General features: G+C 48.3%; 2 protein-coding genes across 3 annotated transcripts in view; one reads left to right on the top strand and one right to left on the bottom strand.

Moving 5' to 3' along the window:
* LOC110393464 (collagen alpha-1(XI) chain-like) lies at positions 78–3578 on the top strand. Its single transcript, XM_021386358.1, has 2 exons — positions 78–1866; positions 3442–3578. Exon 1 carries the CDS (start codon positions 450–452, stop codon positions 1569–1571), a length of 1122 nt encoding a protein of 373 aa, XP_021242033.1. The 5' UTR covers positions 78–449; the 3' UTR covers positions 1572–1866; positions 3442–3578.
* KIF9 (kinesin family member 9) overlaps positions 2587–19786 on the bottom strand; it is a 22512-nt gene continuing 5312 nt past the window's right edge. Inside the window, exons 6-21 of one of the 2 annotated variants that reach the window (XM_021386355.1) lie at positions 19523–19606; positions 19310–19402; positions 18423–18570; positions 17877–17941; positions 16950–17027; positions 16282–16350; positions 16033–16137; positions 14422–14477; positions 13053–13143; positions 11762–11886; positions 10928–11110; positions 8818–9026; positions 7421–7600; positions 5683–5798; positions 3411–3515; positions 2587–2789 (exon numbers count right to left, since the gene is read on the bottom strand). In XM_021386355.1, coding sequence (XP_021242030.1) covers positions 2682–2789; positions 3411–3515; positions 5683–5798; positions 7421–7600; positions 8818–9026; positions 10928–11110; positions 11762–11886; positions 13053–13143; positions 14422–14477; positions 16033–16137; positions 16282–16350; positions 16950–17027; positions 17877–17941; positions 18423–18570; positions 19310–19402; positions 19523–19606 — 1815 coding nt within the window. In that variant the 3' untranslated portion in view covers positions 2587–2681. Of the gene's footprint in view, positions 2790–3410; positions 3516–3860; positions 4104–5682; positions 5799–7420; positions 7601–8817; positions 9027–10927; positions 11111–11761; positions 11887–13052; positions 13144–14421; positions 14478–16032; positions 16138–16281; positions 16351–16949; positions 17028–17876; positions 17942–18422; positions 18571–19309; positions 19403–19522; positions 19607–19786 lie in introns of those variants that run through there. The other variant, XM_021386354.1, reaches the window with a different exon arrangement.

A 19786-nucleotide genomic window follows, 5' to 3' on the forward strand; every position in this document is an offset into this window, starting at 1 on the left:
AAAAAAAGCAAACGCAAACCCACAAACGATGGCACCGAAGCGCCAACCCCGCAACTTACCACCCAGGTCAGGTCCGCGCCGCCGCCACCGCCACCGCCGCCGCTCCCCCCCCGCTTCCGAACGGGGCCGCGGAACGGCGCCGGGAGCGCCGGGATCCAACGGGACCCGCCGGGACAGCCGGCATCCAACGGCACAGCCGGGATCCAACGGGACGGCTGGCACCACTGGGACAAGTGGGAGCCGATGGGACAACCGGGACACAACGGGACAACGGGACAACTAGGACACAACGGGACATTTGGGACCCAACAGGACAACTGGGCCCCCATGGGACAACAAGGACCCAGCGGGACAACCACCACCCCACCCTTCATCCTGGGGAGCCAAGGCAACCAGGACAACTGGGACCCAACGGGACAACCGGGACCCAATGGGACAACCGGGACCCAATGGGACAACTAGGACTCAATGGGACAACCACCCCCCGCCCTGAGCAACCAGGACAACGGGGACCCAATGGGACAACTGGGACACAATGGGACAGTTGGGACCCAACAGGACAACCGGGACCCAATGGGACAACCAGGACCCGGTGGGACAACCACCACCCCACCCTGGGCAGCCAAGGCAACCAGGACAACCAGGACCCAACAACACAACTGGGACCCAGTGGGAAAACTGAGACCCAACGGGACAATTGGGACAACCAGGACCTAACAGGGGAATCAGGACAACCAGCATCCACTGGGACAACCAGCACCTACCGGGACAACCCAGGATCAACCAAGACAACCAGCACCTACTGGGACAAGTGCAACTACGACGACCCAATGGGACAACTGGGACCCAACGGAGCAACCAGCCTCCCTCCAGGGCAGCCAAGACAACCAGGGCAACCAGGACCCAACAGGACAACCGGGACCTTTGGGATCACTGAGACCCCCAGGATCAGCACCAGGATCAGAACCAGGACACTATCACCCCTGGGATCACCAGGACCACCAGGATCAGCACTGGGACCCTTGAGATCACTGGGAGCCCCAGGATCAGCACTGGGACCCCTGGGGTCACTGGGACCCAAAGGATCAGTACTGGGACCCATGGGATCAACAAGACCCCTGGGATCAGCACCAGCACACTGTCACCCTTGGGACAACCAGCAACCCCATGATCACCCCCTGGAACAACCAAGACTTTTAGGATCACCAGAAATGCCAGGATCACCTCCCAACCCCAAAACAACTGGCAACCCCCAGGACTACCTCTTGGGATCAGCGCTGGGATCACTCACACCCAAGGATATGGGACACAAGCACCACTGGGACAACTGGCACCACCAGGACAACCAGCACCCCGGGATCACTGGGACCCCCGGAATCACTCTGCAGAATCACCAGGGATCGCTCACACCCACGTACACTGGCACCACAGGACACAGCACCCCAGCACACGAACGCCCCTGGATGGCTAAAAGCTCCTCTTGCCCCTTTCAAAGATTATTTTGCCCTGTGGGAGAGCTCTTTGTTTCCTTGGGAAATTCAGCCTGGGCTGAACTTCCAGCTGCTTTATAAGCCTCTGGAAATTGATTATTACAAAGGAGAGGCTGCTGTACACACTGTTATCTCTAGCCCTTGGGCTGAGCAGGCGATATTACAGCAACAAAGTGAACCGCTAGGAATTAACGCCAAGCAAACAGCTTGGACTAATTAATTTTCCCAGTGTTTCAGGTGAAAACCCCCAGCCAGGATGCTGTAACTCGTGGTGGATGGAGCAGCCCACAGAGCTCCAGCGAGGAGCATGTGGAAGGAAGAAGAGTTACAGTGATGGGCTGTGCATCACAGTGCAGTGGGGATGTCCCATGTCCAGGTAACCCATGCAAACCAAAGTGGGTTGGGGAGGAGAGGTTCCCCTTCCCAGCCATGGTTCTGTGTGGGACACTGTCAACAGAGCAAGGGATGTCCCTTGGAGGACTCATCAGCCCTCAGTGTGCTCTGCTCAGTGCTGGAGGTGGCAGCAGCCCAGCAAAGCAGCATGGTGCTCTCTGGAGCTTTCTAGTTGCTGGGCACCGTGATCTCATCCCAGATCAGAATTACCTTGCTGGAGAGCAGTGGGCAAACAGTGCCCTATTCTCCTGCCCTGGGGTAGGGAAGCTGCTGTGACTCAACACTGCCATATCTAATGCTCAGCAACCGGTGGAAACAATTCCTTGTGTGCACTTGTCTCCAGAGCGGGCTGCTGGAGCCCTGGGGCTGCTTCAGTCCAAGGGCTCTCACCCACTCCTGCTTGTCAGGGTCCACCCTGAGAGCATGGAGCCAGCACAAATGCGCCCTGATGCTCGCACAGGTGAGAATAAGGCTGGGAGGCTCTGTCTCCAGGAGGAAGGAGGGCAGGAGCAGTGCAGGGTGCCCAAGACATCCCTCTGCCACCACTCTGCGTGGCGCAGGGACACCCACAAAGATAAGCGCTGCTGTTCCAGCTCCCTGGCTTGCGTCCTGTCCAAGCACTGGGTCTGATTAGCAGTAACTGTCATTCTAGCTGCACAAAAGCAAGTTGTTTTTTGCTATTGTTTTGTTTTTTTTTTTCCCCTTCTGTTTATTTTTGATAAACCGATTGTGGAAATGAAGTGACGCTGCTCATCCCCCCTGTGCCGAATGCCAAGCTCCAGTCTGAGCCCCAATCCGCTACGTGACGTGCAGAAATGACTGGGCTTTGTCCTTCCCTGCAGCTGTGATGTGCCCGGGTTTCTTGTGCATTTGCTTGAGGGACGACATGGTTCTGCTGTATGTGTGCTGGCAACAGAAAACAAACAAAAAAAAAAAAAACAACAGTTATTTTCAGAACAGAAGTCTCACCAGTAAAAGCATTTTCCCTGCCAAAATAAACAGCCTTTCCAACCTCCCCAAGCAGGGCTGACCAAATAGGAACCATGGAGAGTGCAGCTCTGTCATCGTTTTGCTGGTGGCAAATGCCGTCCAGCTTGGAGGTGGGCACAAGAAGCCCTTAGGGCTCAGCCTGGGAGCTTCTCCTCCTCACTGCCAGATCTGAGGGGTTGGTTTTGTGATGTTCTCTTAAAAAATGCACAGTGATAGAATGGTGCAGCCCTAACACTCGATCTTTCTGAAGTCCCACAAAGCTCAGGGCCTCTCTGGCGATTTATGAGCCTTTGCCAGGAGGGAAGTAGTGGTGAAAAGTGCTGGGATTGCTTTTTAGCAACGGGATGGGGTCTGTATATCAGCCAGTGGCAATGAACACCTCAAAAAGCTTCACTGTGCTGCAGAACCCATCCAGCATGGTCCAAAAGGCTGCGGCCAAACTGCACCAGGCCCAGAGGAGCCCTGCAGCAAGGCAAGGAGCCGCTCTCGCTACACACATTGGCAGTGGTACAGGGAACTGGGTCCAGCTGACATCACCTTTTGATCGGTTTTCATTTTTGCCTTGTAGAAAGAGACAGAATCCGGCCCAGCAGGCAGCATCGCCTCCTGCATCCGCTCGAACCTGTCCTGCTCATCTTCCTCCTGCCAGCAGAAAGACAGCCATGTGAAAACCACACGTTGCAGCTGACTGATTCCATTTGTTGCATTGAACGCTGGTTCTCGGAAGCCTCAGGACACGGGCTGGGAGCGACAGGTGCCCAATTCCCCTTCCATAGCTGAACAGATCTGGGCAGGGCTTTAAGCAAAGGCCATCTGCAAGCATAGAACCTTGGAGGGAGCTCCCTCAGCTGTCTTCTCCAGCTGTATCTACCCATGTCTCCACTGCAGGGTAATTTCCCAGCAGGAAGAACATCTGAGCTGCACATTCTGCCCACACCTCTCCAGGCAACGTTCTGGATGGCGTGAGTGCACCAAAGAAGAGCACAGGTGAAATGGAAGCACGACATTTTAGGATGATAGAATCATGGAATCAGGTATCAGCCAGTGCATAATGTGTCCATGTTTGAGGAGCACTCTGGCAGATTCTTTGGTCCCCTTCCGATCATGAGCAGCCTGCAGAAGGTGACGGTGACGTTCTGGCATGATAAAAGGTAAATGGCCAAAGTGACTCAAACAACAAGGAAAAGGTGCACATCCTGGAGAAGTAGATGAGAGCGGTGGAGAATCAGTCTGGAAAAGGAAAAAATGGTTGAAAGGAGGAAAGAAACCCCTGCAGGAATACCAGCACTGCCAGTGGCACTGCCTGGGAGCCTCAGTGACCTGCCCAGGGGAAGCAGAAAGAGGCACCTGCACTAAAGAGTGTTCCAAGGGATATTGCTTAACCTCTGCGTGCAGATTTCTGCCTGTGACATCATCGACTTGACACAGCTACAAAGCATTGCTAAAAGGCACGTTTCATTCATCTTTTTGAGTTTTAATTGATGTGATGACAGGAAATCCAGGGCTGGAAAGCATTAAGGGAGTTTCTGTGAATACACTGAGTAACCTGGGTTAGTAAAAGTGACTGGTGATGGATTTCCTCTTTTCCCCAAAGAGTGGCACCCTGGAGCAGCGCAGTCAGTCTCCCTGCTGACCTCACTAGGCACACTACATCATCCAAAGGGGTTGGGGTTGCTTTTTTCCTTTGGTTGGGGCTTTTTGGGCTCTCCTCTGCATAGAGTTTGCATCTGCCATTTTCCAGGCTGCTACATCACAGCATTCTGTTTAAAAGCAAACTTACACGTCTTTTTTTCTTACATAATGTTTGTTATTCATAATCTCAAGGGAATGACTTGAGTAGGATAGGAGGAATCTGTCTATGATTAGCTTCAAAACTCTTTGCATGCCTTTCTAGGAGAGAATAAAGAAAACGCTTCACTGAGATTTACAGTCAAAATAATCAGAGAAATGGAGACAAAAGAAGTCGTCTTCAGTTTTCCTTCTTGGGAGCTAAAGCCGCCTTGTCCTCAGTGACATGCGGGCTAGAGATGGGGCCATGCCCTTAGGGAGGGGGTCACACAGTTATGCCCCACTTACAATCCTTCCCAGCTGCCTGCAGGTGCCCCTGCTCCTCCTGGGACAGACAGACCTACAGCGTGTCCCCACAGCTGCTCAGAAGGGATCTGCAGGGGTCGGGCAGTGATGATGAAGACAGGGACTAATTCAGGGTGGGCTGCACCCATTGCTCGTGTCAGAGCGGAAGCCCTGCCACGATGTTCCTACTGAACAGCATTAAGGTTTCGAGTGTGACATTTAACAAGGAAGGACTGGAATAACTTCAGAGGAGAATAATGCAACGAAGAAATCTGGTAAGCAGAAGCTTAAGAGAAATGTCCATTGTCAGGAATGACAGAAGAGGATGGATGCCCCCAAAGAGTTGGTTTCTAAGCAGAGGGCTGGCTAAGTACCAGTTGCCACAACATGAGACAATAGTTTAGCTGTAAACATTACAGATCATACAGACTGGAAGCGAGCCTCCCCGCTGCCCCTTGCACCTCTGGGCACTCTGCCCGATTACTGATAGTCAGCAGATGACTGGGTACTTCAATCACTCCGTCCTATTTTAGCCTCTTAATGGAGAAGCTGGTGGGAATGCAAGATGCATCTCCAGATAGCTGCTCTCTGCATCATGTCAGATAGCATTTCAGTGCCACGCTGCTCAGAGAAAGAGGCAGAGCTGCCGTGCCCTCCTCCCACAGGCTTAGCTGTGCCCTGATTACCACGCAACATGGGGCTAGCAAGAAGAAGCAAAGCTGCCAGGAAAACTCACCAGGCACATAACTCTGTTTATGGGAATCATTCCAGGTCTGATGTTGCCACCGAGTTTCAGGGCATTCTGCACATACGTGGGGATGAGGAAGGACTCACTGTACCAGATCTCAAACTCTGCAAAGCAAAGCGGGTTGCAATAAACAAGGCTGTAGTGACCAGAGACAAGGCTGGATTTCTTCCGGCTCCCTTCCCGTGGGTCAGGCAGGACCCTCAGTGCTCCAAGCTCTTAAGTTTCAACCTATTAGAACAGCTCGTTAATAAGGACAGGGCGCTGTCAGCTGCTGCACGGGAGGTGGCAGGGACCTAGTGGCCCTGGGGACGGTCCTCGAGAGGGGCAGGCCACCAGGTGGCACTGCTCCTGCACCCAGCCGTCTTCCCCAAGCCTGTTGGGAGCAGGGAGCTGGCAATTTTGAGCGGTCAGGACATTTGAGGGTCAGGTTTCAATCCCAAATGCTAAAGAAGCACAGCCGCGTTCCATCCCATAATAGCCAGTGATAACACACCACAGGTGCTGCCATGCAGCGGGCATTATGTCTTTATAACACTGGGTATTGCCCAGCAAAGCAGCTGTGCTCTGCTCTGTTCCCTTGGCGTGTTTCCCCGCTTCAGGAGCAGCTCCTGCACAGGCAGCATCCCCCAGTATGACCCGCTGCTCTGTGCCATGGGAATCAGGAGTAATTAACAATATTAAACACAGACCCTGCAGCGCAGGCACTGTGGACATGATGCAACACCACTGACTTTTCGCCCTGGTTTCAGCTCTGAGCTGACCTCGTTGCTCTGGGGTGACACAGATATTTGTCTGAGTGGGTCCACGCCTGAGCATTTAAACAGCAATCATCCGGAGCACCCCGAAAATGCCAAACCCAGGTCCAACAAGAAACCAGCGGCAAACTTACTGTGCAATTATTATTATTCGACCCTGTGTACGTCCCGGAACAAGCCACGCGTTTCTTTCAGTGTGGGATTTACTGATGGCTACAAGTTGTACTCTGGCAAGTTTGTAGAAAATGAAGTGTTGCAACGTCCACAGCGCCCAAACGTTTGGGACGCTGGCATTTGTACACCGACTGTTTTCCATCACGAGCATAAATCCGGGCGTACAACAGGACCACCCTCCTGGTCCTGTAGACTCAAACCGAGCAGCCTGTAGGGGAGCACACCGTGAATTTGCCCAGATCACGCGAAGCAGAGGTGTGACTCATCAGCACGAGGGTTGTGCTCGTGAAGAATGGGCTGAAATGACTGAGCTCTTCTTCCTGCTGCAGTGCTGAAATCTGAGTAATGCTGATCTCCCAGGGGTACAGAGGAGACAGCTGCAGCTCAGAGCCAAAGGCAGGTGTCATTCCTTAGCCACCATCTATATTATTAGAAATCAAAGGTGAGAATCAGGGCCGTCAATGGCAGCATTATTGTTGGCTTCACTGTGAAAGGCTCTTACCCCCTTGGAATGCATCTACTGGTGTGACTGGGGAGCAGTATGTCACTATCTGTGAGAGAGAATCTACAGAAATTCAGTGGTATGTCAAGAAACAAAAAAAAACAAAAAAAGATAAAACACAATAATCATCAACAGAAACCAAGTCAGGAAGGCAATGAGAAAAACCACAACAGAGAATGACAGGGGGGGCTTGTTGTATATGCAACAAGTCTGTGAAGTGCTCCAGCGCTGAGATGCTCTTGAGCACTCCAGCTCCACCAGATGCTGCTGAGAAGCTGCCCTGGTGTTCCAGTACCTGAGACGAGTTTGTTCCGGCACCGGTCCACCAGGTGCTGGCAGTACTGGATTTCTGCCTTCAGGTCCTGCAGTTCAGCATAGCTAAGCCTATACTCTTCCTTCAGGTCCTTCAACTTCATGATGAGTAAAAACTCCTTCTCATCAATGATGAGGTGTCCTTCCTCATCAACGTACTCTCCTGGAGGGTGAGAAAAGGAAATTAAGGTTTCTGGTGAGGGTGGAGAGGGACGAAGCACAGTCATTATACTTTGAACCACGTGGTAGTTACCCGGCTATACTGAGGTTAACCACACAATTGATATTTCCTTAGACGTGCTTTCTACAAAGACAACGCTGCCGTGGTGTGGGGCAGAAATCACAGCTGAACTCCTGAACCCACTCAGCCATCAGTCCCTGTGAGATGCAGGTGAGGAGGATGCACTGGGCCTGGCAGCCTGAGGGAAGGTGCCACTTAGGGCTCTGGAGGCTCTTACAACAATGGTTGTCCCCAAACCCCTCAAACCCCTCACCATGGCTCCTGTGGTGTCCCCTTTGGGCACAAAGGGCTGACCGGCCCTTTGGTGATCATTAAGCCAATGCTGCTTTGCTAGGATAAACATCTTTTGTTCTTGGTTTCCCTCACATCAGTTTATTCTTGCAGTTTCCAGGACCCACCAGTTGGTGGATGTCTTCATAAAGAGCAAAGGCCTCAAAAATTAATGAGGTTGTGGAAAGAGAAACCCTCACTCTGACACAGATTCAAGCTGACACTGCTCATCATTTAGCCAAAAGAGCTCTGTGTCTTTCAGGGTCAGACCCTATGGGAAGAGGCCACTCACAAAGCACAGACAGAAGAGCTGTTTTGCAGGAAGGGAAATGGAAGCCAGCTGTGTGCTCTGGGCCTGATGCTGGGGCCATCGTTCACCAGTCAGGGCCTTCTTGCTAGTGACCATTCCCAGCACTGGCACTGCTGCCCAGAGAAGCTGTGGGTGCCCCATCCCTAGGGGTGCCCGAGGCCAGGTTGGATGGGGCCCTGGGCAGCCTGAGCTGGTGAGGGGCAACCAGCCACAGCAGAGGGTTGGAACTGGATGAGCTCTAAGGTCTCTCCCAACCCAACTGTTCTATGATTCAATGAGATGCAATAAATCTCCACCACGGTAAGGCCGAGCCTGCTCCCCGTGACTTCTGCACTGCATTGACCTGCATTTGTCAGCATCAAAGCACAGAGTGAGGAGTGCGGAGGACTCCAACGCAGGAGGAATCAGGTGGCAAACCACAAGGCCAGCTGTGGAGCTGAGGCATGAAGGATGGCAAGCAGCAGCGGGGTGTCGTGGTCCCACCACCGAAACAGCTCTGAAACCAGCAGCTCCCTCTCCTGCCAGGTTCTTACTGGCCATTCTCCGTGCAGTGACTTACCCTGCTGCAACCGCTCTTGCCTCTGAGCCTCCAGAGCCTTTTTGATGTCCTCTATTTCCTGTTTGATGATGTTGATCCTCCGGCCTACCGTACTGCTTCTCTTCTTCCTGGCGAGGAGGATGCTTTTGTTCTCTTTAAAGATCCGGTTGATCTCACTTCCACACTCCTCCTTAAATTGCTCAAATGCCACGGCCTTGGATGGAGGGGAGCTGCAACAGAATTCAAAGAAGACACACAGAGGTGTGGGGAGGTCAGTCTGTTCTGCCCCGCAGTTAGACCATGGGAGTGGCCATCCCTGAGGTTTGTGGATGGTATTTCAATGGGCCCTTTGAGGATCCCACCGTGCCAGCTGCATCCTGGTACCATCTCTGTGCCAGCCTCCACGCTCCTGTCCCCCCTGCATAACTCCCACAAGAGAGAGCTATTGCCATGGAAGCCACATTCCTCAGATGTCTCAGAATTGATTCTTTCCTGGAAAGAGGATTTCCAACGGTTTGAATTTTCAGAAAAAAAAAAACCAACAACTAATCCTGTTCCTCCCTATTGTTGAACAGAAATGCTTTTGTTCTTTTCTCGCTGGGTTCCCAGCACAGACTGGCCACGTCTGCCAAGCAAAGCCCAGAGCTGCGTCCAGTTGGCTGCTCTACAGTGCTGCCTCCCATGGCCTTTAAGCTCAGCCTGTTTAGAAAGACTGGATTCAAAGTGGCATGTGTCAGTCCTGACTTTTCTCTGAAATAGCTTTGAGGCAGATGTGCCCCCACGAAGAGCAGCTTTTACTTCAACACAAAGCACATGGAGCAAAAGGAGAGCACCTCAGGAGACCTTTGGCACTGCAGGAGGAACACCATGCTCCAACATGCTGCTGCTCTGTGCTGCTGGACAGCGGGGTGGGTCTGGTAGCAGGAAGGTCCAGACTGGTCAAAGGAAAACCATCCACTGCTTTCCACGGGTTAATCTCCTACAGGCATTTTCAGGCATTTCAAAGGTTGCAGGAGACTGCTTTCATGCCACACTGCTGGCAAAGCACTGCACAGTGGCCACTGGGCAGACTGCTACAGCTTTGGCAGCTCAGCTCCGGAGCTGAGCCACTCAGAACTCCAGGTTGTGCCACAGGGCTTTCAGAAGAATACTAAAATGCATGCAGAGGGCATGGAAGAACACAATAACACATTAAGGTGCTTCAGGAGCAAATTCTCCTGGGACAGCTTCACCCTGAGACGCTCTCGCCAGCTGCAGGAAGAAGAAAAGAGCAATCATCTGCAACAAGGGCAATGGAGATACTCCAATTACTTCCAAGCTGCATTGCTTGCTGGGAGCTCTCAGCAACAGCAGATGGGTGGTGATGGGAAAAGTGGTGTGCAGGCTGGGTTGTGTGGGGCCCTGGCTGAGCTCTTGGGAGCTGAACAGCTGCATGCTGTTGTGCACATCCTCATGGAAAGCGTCTTTGGTCTTTGTACCCTGTGCATATGTTACAGCCATCAAGTCCATCTAGAAAGAAATGCAAAACAGTGCTGCCCTCCTGTGCTATATTCTTGCTGTAGTGCAAGCAGTTGATGGGCACACTGTTTTGTTTTTGGCAGTTCTCCACAATTCCACTCTGAGATGGAAGTTCCTGCCATGACCTCATGCAGATATTGCCCTCTTTTCATGAGTGTCTGCAGTTTGGTGGCTGGTCAGGAGGTCTCTCTGCCCTCTGACCAAGGGGTGAAAAGCACTGCGACTTTTACATGGGACCAGCAGGAAAGGTAATGAAATGGCATAGCTTGGTGGCAGAAAAACCTGCAGGCATGTTCCAGAATATCCAGAGAGAGGGAAAAAAAAACATGCCAGCATTTAAGTCAGGAGCTGACTCTTGGTCAGTGAAGACCTCACACTTAACAGAATAACTGGCCAGGACAGAACTCGAAGCAGATGGAGAAGATGACAGCCACCAACATACTGCAGTACACTGCTACATGACTCTGTACTTCTGCATCCAAGCAATGAAGATCTCTGATTCTCCCCTGTTTACTTTGAAGCAGGCAGCTGAACTAGGGAGATACAATGCAACCACCCAGGTGTAAACAATGTTTGGCAAATAGGCTATGCTCCCTTTACAGGAGAAGCTTACCTGGGCCGCTGGGAATTCTCCTCAGAGACTGGCTTTGAGGGCTGTGCATCAATATTTGCTGTATCCTCGTTCCTTGCTTTTTCTTTCACATCCAAATTCTTGGTGGGAATCGTGACCTGGCCTTTTGATGATAATTGAGCAGCCAGGTCTTTCCCAGAAAACAAGCTTTTAGTTCCTTCCTTCCTGATGGAGGGAAAAAGAGGAACCAGATTCATTTCTTTGTAAGAGGGCACCGGGACCAAAGCACGCTGTAGGTGTTAGGTTTGCTGATTCAAAAGCTGTCCTCTCTCAGCTTGCCTCCGCAAACACCAGCCTGGTCTGCTCAGGATAGTTACTGTGACTTCAGAGAGACCCGGGAAGGTTTTCCCCAGATCTCTCTCCATCTTCCTAAAGAAGAACTGCACAGAGAGGTCCCCCATTTCATGCAGCTATAGAAGCCTTGGTGGTTTGTCTTGGTGTTTCCTCAAGGATTTGGGGGAAATGTCAGGGAGGAACCAAGCCACAGAAGCAGCTGCAGAAATTGCCCTCTCAGGGACCTCACTTCTGTAAATGGAAGGATCTTTCCTTCTGGTTGTTCCCCCTTCCTTCTAACAACCTCTTCTCAGTTTCACTCCATATCTGCTCCTCGGTCCGCTGCCCCCTCCTCCCTTTCCATTTGGCAGATCTCATTCCACCTAACACTTTAAAGATAACCTTCAGGTTTAACAAGCCTCCTGATGCCATCACCAGACCGTTCCCTTGCTCCCTTCCTCTCTGCCTTTATCCACGTGTGAAGACACGTTGTCCAAAAAATAAAAATAAAAATGAGGAGAGCTGTTTGGCTGCTTAACTCACTTAGACCGGTCGCTGCTTTTCCTGGAATTCTTCTTCTTCTCATCAGATTTGGGTGAAACTGGGGTAGGTCTGGTCCCCACATCATGTCTCTTCAACAAATGGCGATCCACATCAACTATACCCACCTGAACACGAGAAGAAATCCAATATAGACCAGGAGGTGTAGCTCTGCAGCTGTCTAGGCCATGATATCCGGCCCATACCCAACAGTGACTTCATCCTGCTGTACAACCTAAACTGGAAATCTTTGTTCACTACCGTGTATTTAAGGGATACATCCATAAAGTGCAAATTAGAAGCCAAAATTATCCACAGATTCATACGCTGAATGATTCACATACCTAGGGGGTCTCGAGTCATGGAAATAAGGTCAAGCTTTTACTATAAATTTCCTCCAAAACTGCAGACAGTTGTAGATACTGAACAATTCAGAGAGCGTTCGTAGTTTTTTACTGATAATATCCCAGAGCATAACACAAACAGCATTAGTAACAATGCAATGGAAAAGCGTCCTCAGAAGTCTTCATTTAGCGTAAGAGAATTACAGTTTTTATACTATCTCTTATACTGCCCCAATCATAAAACAGGAGGGGATGTTAAGTGTTAAAATCTACTTATCTCAAGGTTTGGTTTTGTTTGCCAGTTCTTTAAATAAAGACTTGAACAGGCCCATTAGGGAGCATGTGCTTTTCTGCTAGGCAAATACTTTGCATTTTCCCTTGTGCCTTTCCTCCCAACTATTCAAAGCATCTACAGTTAAACCACAGAACAAGCAGATGACCCTGCAGAGCAGATAATGATTGTTTTAACCATGTTACTGGGTGAGAGCAAGGCAAGGAAATCACCACTTCAGAGAGAAAGCATTTTGTAGATGGAAACAAGTAATGAAAAATAATTATAAACTATAGGTCAGAGTCCACAGCTGCATTTATGGTTTCCATAGGATGCATTTACATTGCTTCAGAAATTATAGGGGTTAAAAGGGGCCTCACCAGATGCAGGTGATGTGGCCCTGGCTGACAGGCAGGCTGCCCTCTTATATCAGCTTAGACCCTCTCCATTCCTATCTTATAAAGTATTCTGTTCAGATAATGGGCCTAATGCTCTGCTGATAGGAAGGCTGCTTCGTTAACGGGTGCCTCTCTGCTCAGTGCCCTCACTTATCACACCAGTATTTCTGAGTTCAGATTTCAGTGGGGAAAAGTTGAGAACCTGAGGCAATTCAAGGTTCAGAAGCAAAGAAGATAATTCTAAATGGGATTCTGGGCAGGGCCCAAGCACCAGCTATTACCTTTTGAGCAGCAGCAATAGTAGCAAAGTCGTTTTTGTCTATCAGAACATACTTGCTTCGTAATCTGGTTTCCACTTCATCTTCCTGTTGCCTTTGGGAAAAAAAAAAAACCAGCCCCTTACCATTGTGTTCAAGGGCTATTTCACACGTCAAAAGCTGAAATACCTCCTAATACCACCTTTCCAAGTAAAATATATTTTACCAATGATCTCATTTCCAAGCACCCTGTCTTGATCCTTCTATTCTTCTAAGGGTTGTAATCTTTTTCCATTCTTCTTGTCCTTTCTTTTTCTTTTTTTAGACCGTGTAGCTTATGGAAGCTTTTTGATGGATACTTAAATACTTAGCACAGCCTCTTAATAGTCTAAATCAAATAATATCACATCTCTTCAGTCATGTCACTCAAATATAAAACCTTACTCTAGCATAGAGGTTTTCAAACAGTGATTTTTTTTTTCACTGAAAGGATGAGGTGAAGCACTGTCCATGGACTTAGTTATTATTATTTAACTATTCAAGACTGAACACCTGCAAGTTACAACCAAAACAAAACAAAAAACCAAAGCCTGCTGCTTCAGCACAATAAGAGGAGTCTGAAGTTCAAAAAGCACAATAATCGGTCAAAATTTTACCACTTTGGTCTTTGGTCCCTGAAAAACCAGAGTAGCTAGCCTGATGACATACCACAGACAGCTGAGCTAAGACATGTTTCTCAAGGGCAGGAAGATTTTCTACAGCAACATCCCATTGTCACTCTTGTAAGTAGAAAAATCTACTTACGAGTTGGACTCGATCCTTATGGGTCCATTCCAGCTTGAGATATTCTATGATTCTGTGATCTACTGCTTAGCCAGACCATGGCTGGAATGGGTGGTTAGCTGCCCTAACAGCCTCATCCCTCTTTGTTCTCTTCTGTTTCATGACGTGGAAACTGCTTGCCCTCATCTTCAGGATTTTTCCCAGCCTGCCATTGACCTTCCCTCATTCAGCCCAAAACAACAACTCTCATCGCTCACTGGTAACACTTTCAAATAGACACTTTCACACTTTCTTGCCTCCCACACCACATGGACAGAGAGCACTTCCTTGGAAATAGCCACATCATCCTTATCATGCTCCTCAAAATTCACCTTGAATGAGTGAAGCCTATCATTAAGAGCCCTTGCACATGGCTTACGAATACCAGTAGGTTAGAGGCAACCATCTTCTTGGGCAAAAGCCAGCAGAATTGTCCAGAATGCTGTTTTCAGTTACAAGTTATTCCCTATACTTCATAATTATTTTCTACCCATCTCCTGGTAAGTGTGATATCCCTCTTAATAGGATTCCTAAACCTTACTGTGAAATGTATCAACCCTGAACATCTTACCTTACAATCAGCTTGAACTGCCTAAATACCTCCTGGACTTGCCTGAAGTTCACTATCTGAGGAAGAGATGCAGACAGTGAAAACACAAGTAAGCATTTCCATGCTGTGGTCAGCTGTATGGATTCAAATACTTCAGCCTGTGAGGGCTCTGCTTTCCCATATGTGGGTATCAGCACTCAAGGAGAGTTACCTTCATGCTGTACTTGGCTGGAGGTGGATACGTTGCTTGCTCTGAGGGAGGAATCTGATAGACTGTGATAAATTCCATGGAGTGTGCAGTCAGCAAGGTAACAACTATTGACAGCAACTTGACAGATGACACAGAGGGCACCTACTCACCCACCCTGCAGGTTGCCAAGTTACTTCTCTCGTCACTGCTGTCCAGGACTGTGCTAGAACTAGCACAGCTCTGTCCTCAGTCCTCTTACCCATGATACCAAATCAGTGTCATGGAGCCATGCAATCTCTGTTTTAGAGATGAGGAACAGAGGCATGGACAGACACATAATGGGGAGTGTGCAGCAGAGCAGGAATCTGCAGTCAGGTCTGCCGTGCTCTAAGATTCTGGACTTAACTGTGAAATGCTCTCAAGTCTCACTCTAAAAGATTTTTATTCCCATTAAAGATACCAATCCCTGTGTGAAACTCCTTAGTCCTCTGCCTTCCCTGCTCCACACCCACCCACGTCACATTTTGCAGCCCAGGTAAAACACACCTTCACATCAGCCCTTATTCTGCTCCACTCCTGCCTGCTGGAGGGAGAACACAGGGACTCTAGGGAGAACACAGGGACTCTGAGAGAAGAGAATGCTCACATGAAATGGGAGGGAGTATCTCAAGCTGTTTCATTTAGAATCATAGAATCATTCAGAAAAAGGAAAAGACCTTCAAGATCAACGAGTCCAACAATCAACCAGACCTACCGAGTTGACCAGCATCCCCAGGTTCTTCTCTTGCCAGGCCGTTTTCCAGCCACTTTTCCCCCAGCCTGCACCTCTGCTAGGGTTTATTGTGAGTGCAGGACCCAGCAATTACTCTTGTTGAGTGCCACGCAGTTGGACTCTGTAGGGCCTCCCTACCTCCAGGCAGACTGACAGTCCCACCTGACTTGGTCTAATTTGCAAACTTGCTGAGCTTGCAAAGATGTGGCTGTGCATTTATGACTTCTACTTTCTTCCATTTTGTTTGTTTTCTTGTTTGTCCTCCCAGGAATATTTGTGCATGTGGGACTTTAGCTGCATCTTTTTGCAATCATTTTGCACCCAGTTACTTTCAGGTTGAGAAACAGTCCTAACAAATATTTTGGCAATGCACATGACGTGTTTGATGTTGACAGGGCAAATTTTTGAATTTACTTCTTTACAGAAGCACCAAATAAACCAATTCAAAGGGGTTCATGACAGAGCAAGTTTCAAGTTTCCAAAAAAGCAAAAATGCTATGAAAACAAAGAGACAGAGCCTAAAAAGACAATTATATATGTATATATATACAATTCTGTAGCACCTCATAGGTTAAAGGCAACTTCTTTAGAGGCTTTCATTGTTCCTCTCTTGGAACAAAATGGGATGGAAGCAGCATATGAGCCCTTTTCTACTTAAAAAGCTACTTACATCAATTTCATCGGTGGCTCCTTGTAGGTATTTATGGATTTGAGATCTAATGTCTGCTACCTGGACATCGGTCAGAGGGTCATAAGTCACCAAAGAACGATTTACCTAAGACCAAAGGTGAACAACTGAGTGTCAGTGAATTACAGAGATCTCAGCAAGTGCCAGGCTGACACTGGTCCTTCTTAATGGACTTAAGTCCACCTCTGGACTTAATTAGGTCCATCTATGGCGGTGTAGCCCATTCCTCACCAAGCTGTCATGCATGGCCAGCTCCTGCTTCAGAAGCCTGATCTCCTTCTCCAAAGCCTTCACTGTTCCCTAGAAGGAAAACAGAAGGCTAAGTAAATGACCAAATGCTATTAGGAAAAAAAAAAAAACCACCACTGCTGAAAAGCAGCATATAGCTGGCTGCTATATAACATCACAGCTGTGTGCCAGCTCCCCCAGAGCCTGCTGTCAGGTTTGCATTAGTGAAATAGTGAGTCTGGAAAACACTTTGCCTTTGATGGGCTTCCAGCAGGACAGCTTCTGTTGTGTCCTGGGTGTACTGCCTGCAGAGCCAGCCCAAGCCATCCAGAGAAGGGCCATCTGCTTATTAACTTGCTGCTTTCCTGCTCTGGTACTGTAGGGGTTCTCAAGTTCAGGACACAAAAATACTACCTTGAAAGTAGAGAAATATGCAGTGCTCCACTCTGACCATTACCGAACTCTGCACGAGTTCTGACATTAACTTGAATAGAGACAGGAGTTTAAAATAATCTATTTTTTCTGACATACCCAAATTCAGCCAGTCTAAGGTTGGCAGATGAGCGGTATTTCATTAAGCTACCAAATCTCCCTCAGGTTGTTAAGGTAATTACCCTAAATATTAATGAACTGAGAAAATATAACTCCATCCATTGCCTTTCCCTACGTACCTCTGAGTCGTATGTCACATTAATGACTGGCTCTGTTGTGATCCATTTCATTCTGGTAGCAAAACGAAGAGAAGACAACTGAAAAACATGGTTTTTTTTTGGTAACTGAAAGATATAATGGTGAGGATACAAAGTTCATAAGCTGTTCAGTTCACAAGCTGCTATTCAGTTGTATCAGATCCCAGCACATAGCAAGGCAAAAGCTATTTAACTCCATGCACCATTACAGAGTTTCTGATTCCAGGCATCTTCCAGTGCTCATTGGCTGCTGTGTGATGAGCCAGCTTCAGCTAACGTCTTTGTCTCTTCTGTTTTGCATGTGGACAGTTCTTTGTGTAACAGAAATCTCCCCCCTCTCACTTCTGATTGAAATAGCACATCCTAATAAGTCTGAGACACACATCAGAGCCTTTCAGGCTTAATTCCTGTAATTGTATCTTGCAAGCTGCGCCCGCAGCCTGAAAATCTTCCTGTTTCCTGGGTAATTTTCCTTGTCCTCACTGCTAGGATGCTGCTCCTGGTTCCAGCATCCCCAAAACCAGCAGAAAGCCAGCTCAGTTCTGACACAAACCTGTACCATTCCGTTGACTTCCTGATGTGACGTACCATTCAAAACACATTTGCAGAGCTGAACCAACTCCAGTAATTAATGCCATCCAGCCTGCTTGGGTTTTAGCTGTTTGGACCTGCATAATTCAGGCTGGTTTGCACTGTTTGCATCACAAAGCAGATTGGCAAGAGCAATCTGTTCTCTGAGCCGTTGAGATAAGAGGAGCTATCCAAGGTTTCTGATGAATGAGACAGGATGTTTCCCTGGGACTCCTGCCATAGCCCTCCAGAGGATACTCTTTAACTTACTTATGGCCAACACAATTGCCACAGTACTGTGAAAAAGACTTCAGTTCTGCAGAAATCAGCTCAACTTACAGTCTCTTCTACATGCAGAGCTTCCCCACAGATATTCGCCACTAGGACAGTATTGCATTTTCCTCCTGGAACAATAGATTGAAAAAAAAAAAAAAAGAAGAAGAAGAAAGCAAAGAATTTAATTTTGTTGTTTCCTTTTTTTAAAGAAAATAATACATCATGTGCTGATGGAGAATAGAAAATAAAAGAAGCAACAAAGACCATAGCTGGTTTGTAACTGCCTCTCTGAAGTCCCAGATACAGTGGCACAGAACGACTTAGAAGTGAAGGTGAAATGTTTTTTACCTGTTGATTGTGCAGTAAGAAAATGGGAATGGAAACTGTAAAAGCTTGAAATTAGATAAATCAGAGCAGAGGATTTTCAAAGCCCTTGGTTAACATGGGAAAACCTGACAGGACGTTGCTGCTGCCTCCTGAAAAGCAATGCAAGACTTCTGCTTGGAATACCTCACACATCCCTCTGAGTTTATGTGTTTATGTGCAGGCTCACTGAAACACTTTTTTCCATGCATTCTATCCGGGGCTGTTGTAAGCCACAGCTCTTACCTAGGGAGTCCTTGAGAACGTGAGTGAGCTTGCTCTGTCGGAAGGGGATGTGCTCCCTCTTCGGATCAGCCAGGGCAATGATGATTTGCTCAAGGAATGACAGAGACTTGTTGATGTACGAGGCTTCCTTCAGCACCCGCCCTTCAGACTGCAAGGAAGAGCAAAAGGCAAAGCTTCCACCACATGTGTTTCTGTTTGAACTGCAGAACAGGATGGTGATCTAACTCAGATCAACTCGATTTGTGATGTAGAACTCCTTTCAGCTTAAAAACACAAGTTTGCAGAGACTTCAGTTTTTCATTGCAGGTCTGCCAGCTCTGCTAGCTTCCTTCACAGTGGGGAAAGGATGTATTTGTAACGTGGGATTTCTACTGTGATCAATACAGAACATCACAAGGGACTGGTAGAGGTCAGCTGTTGAGCTCTAATGCTCTAAGGAAGTTTCTGCTCTAAGAGTTTGCCTGCTGTGACCCAAGGCTGCGGATTTGCACTGTCACTCATGGAATGAAGAGGAAAATCATGAGTTCCTCGTCTTCAGGGCTGATGGCTCTGGCACTTCCCTTTGAGGAGAAATGATAAGAGCCAGGTAAACTAACTGAGTCTGGGTTACAGGCTGAATCCTGTTGTGGAAAGCCCTGTAATTTCACCTCCAACATGTTGATTACTGGATTCTCCACCATGGACTGGAACAGGTTGCCCAAGGAGGTTGTGGATGCCCCATCCCTGGAGGCATTCAAGGCCAGGCTGGACGTGGCTCTGGGCAGCCTGGTCTAGTGGCGGCGACCCTGCACTTGGCAGGGGGGTTGAAACTCAATGATCTTTGAGGTCCTTTCCAACCCAGGCCAATCTATGATTCTATGGACTGAAATATTTCTTCTGTTACTTACTCCAGTCTTGCTCAGTCTCTCGGAGCCTGCCAAATCTATTAAGTTGATTTTAGAATTAATGCATCTGACATCTGAGAGAACTCTGAAACGAGACTGAAGAGGAAAAGGAAAGAAAGTGTACTTAATAGCAGGCAAAACTGACACACAGTGAAAAACAGACATATAAAGACCCTCAACCATCTGAGTCCCTAGAAAAGCTGCTGGAGCTCTTACCTCAATATAGATAGTAAAGATGCAATGGGATCTGGATGAATTTTTATTCAGTGTGTGTTCTGCTATTACTCTGTTGGTCTCACCCTGCAAATGAAGGCAGAATTGAAGACGGTTTTTTCAAGCTTTTGCACCAGCAGAATAAAGGGAAATTAGAAACAGAAGTTTGAAATAAGAACAGCAATGGTTCCATCTTCATTCTGCAGAACTGTTGTTCAGCTGGTTAGAGCAGCCACTGCAGGAGCACATGGTATTTGCCTCAATTTC

Source organism: Numida meleagris, chromosome 2 (genome assembly GCF_002078875.1).
Source record: "Numida meleagris isolate 19003 breed g44 Domestic line chromosome 2, NumMel1.0, whole genome shotgun sequence".
NCBI lineage: Eukaryota > Metazoa > Chordata > Aves > Galliformes > Numididae > Numida > Numida meleagris.

Bases quoted from the DNA above. Each gene is read 5' to 3' on its own strand.
- LOC110393464 (XM_021386358.1), top strand. From the start codon at position 450: ATGGGACAACTAGGACTCAATGGGACAACCACCCCCCGCCCTGAGCAA.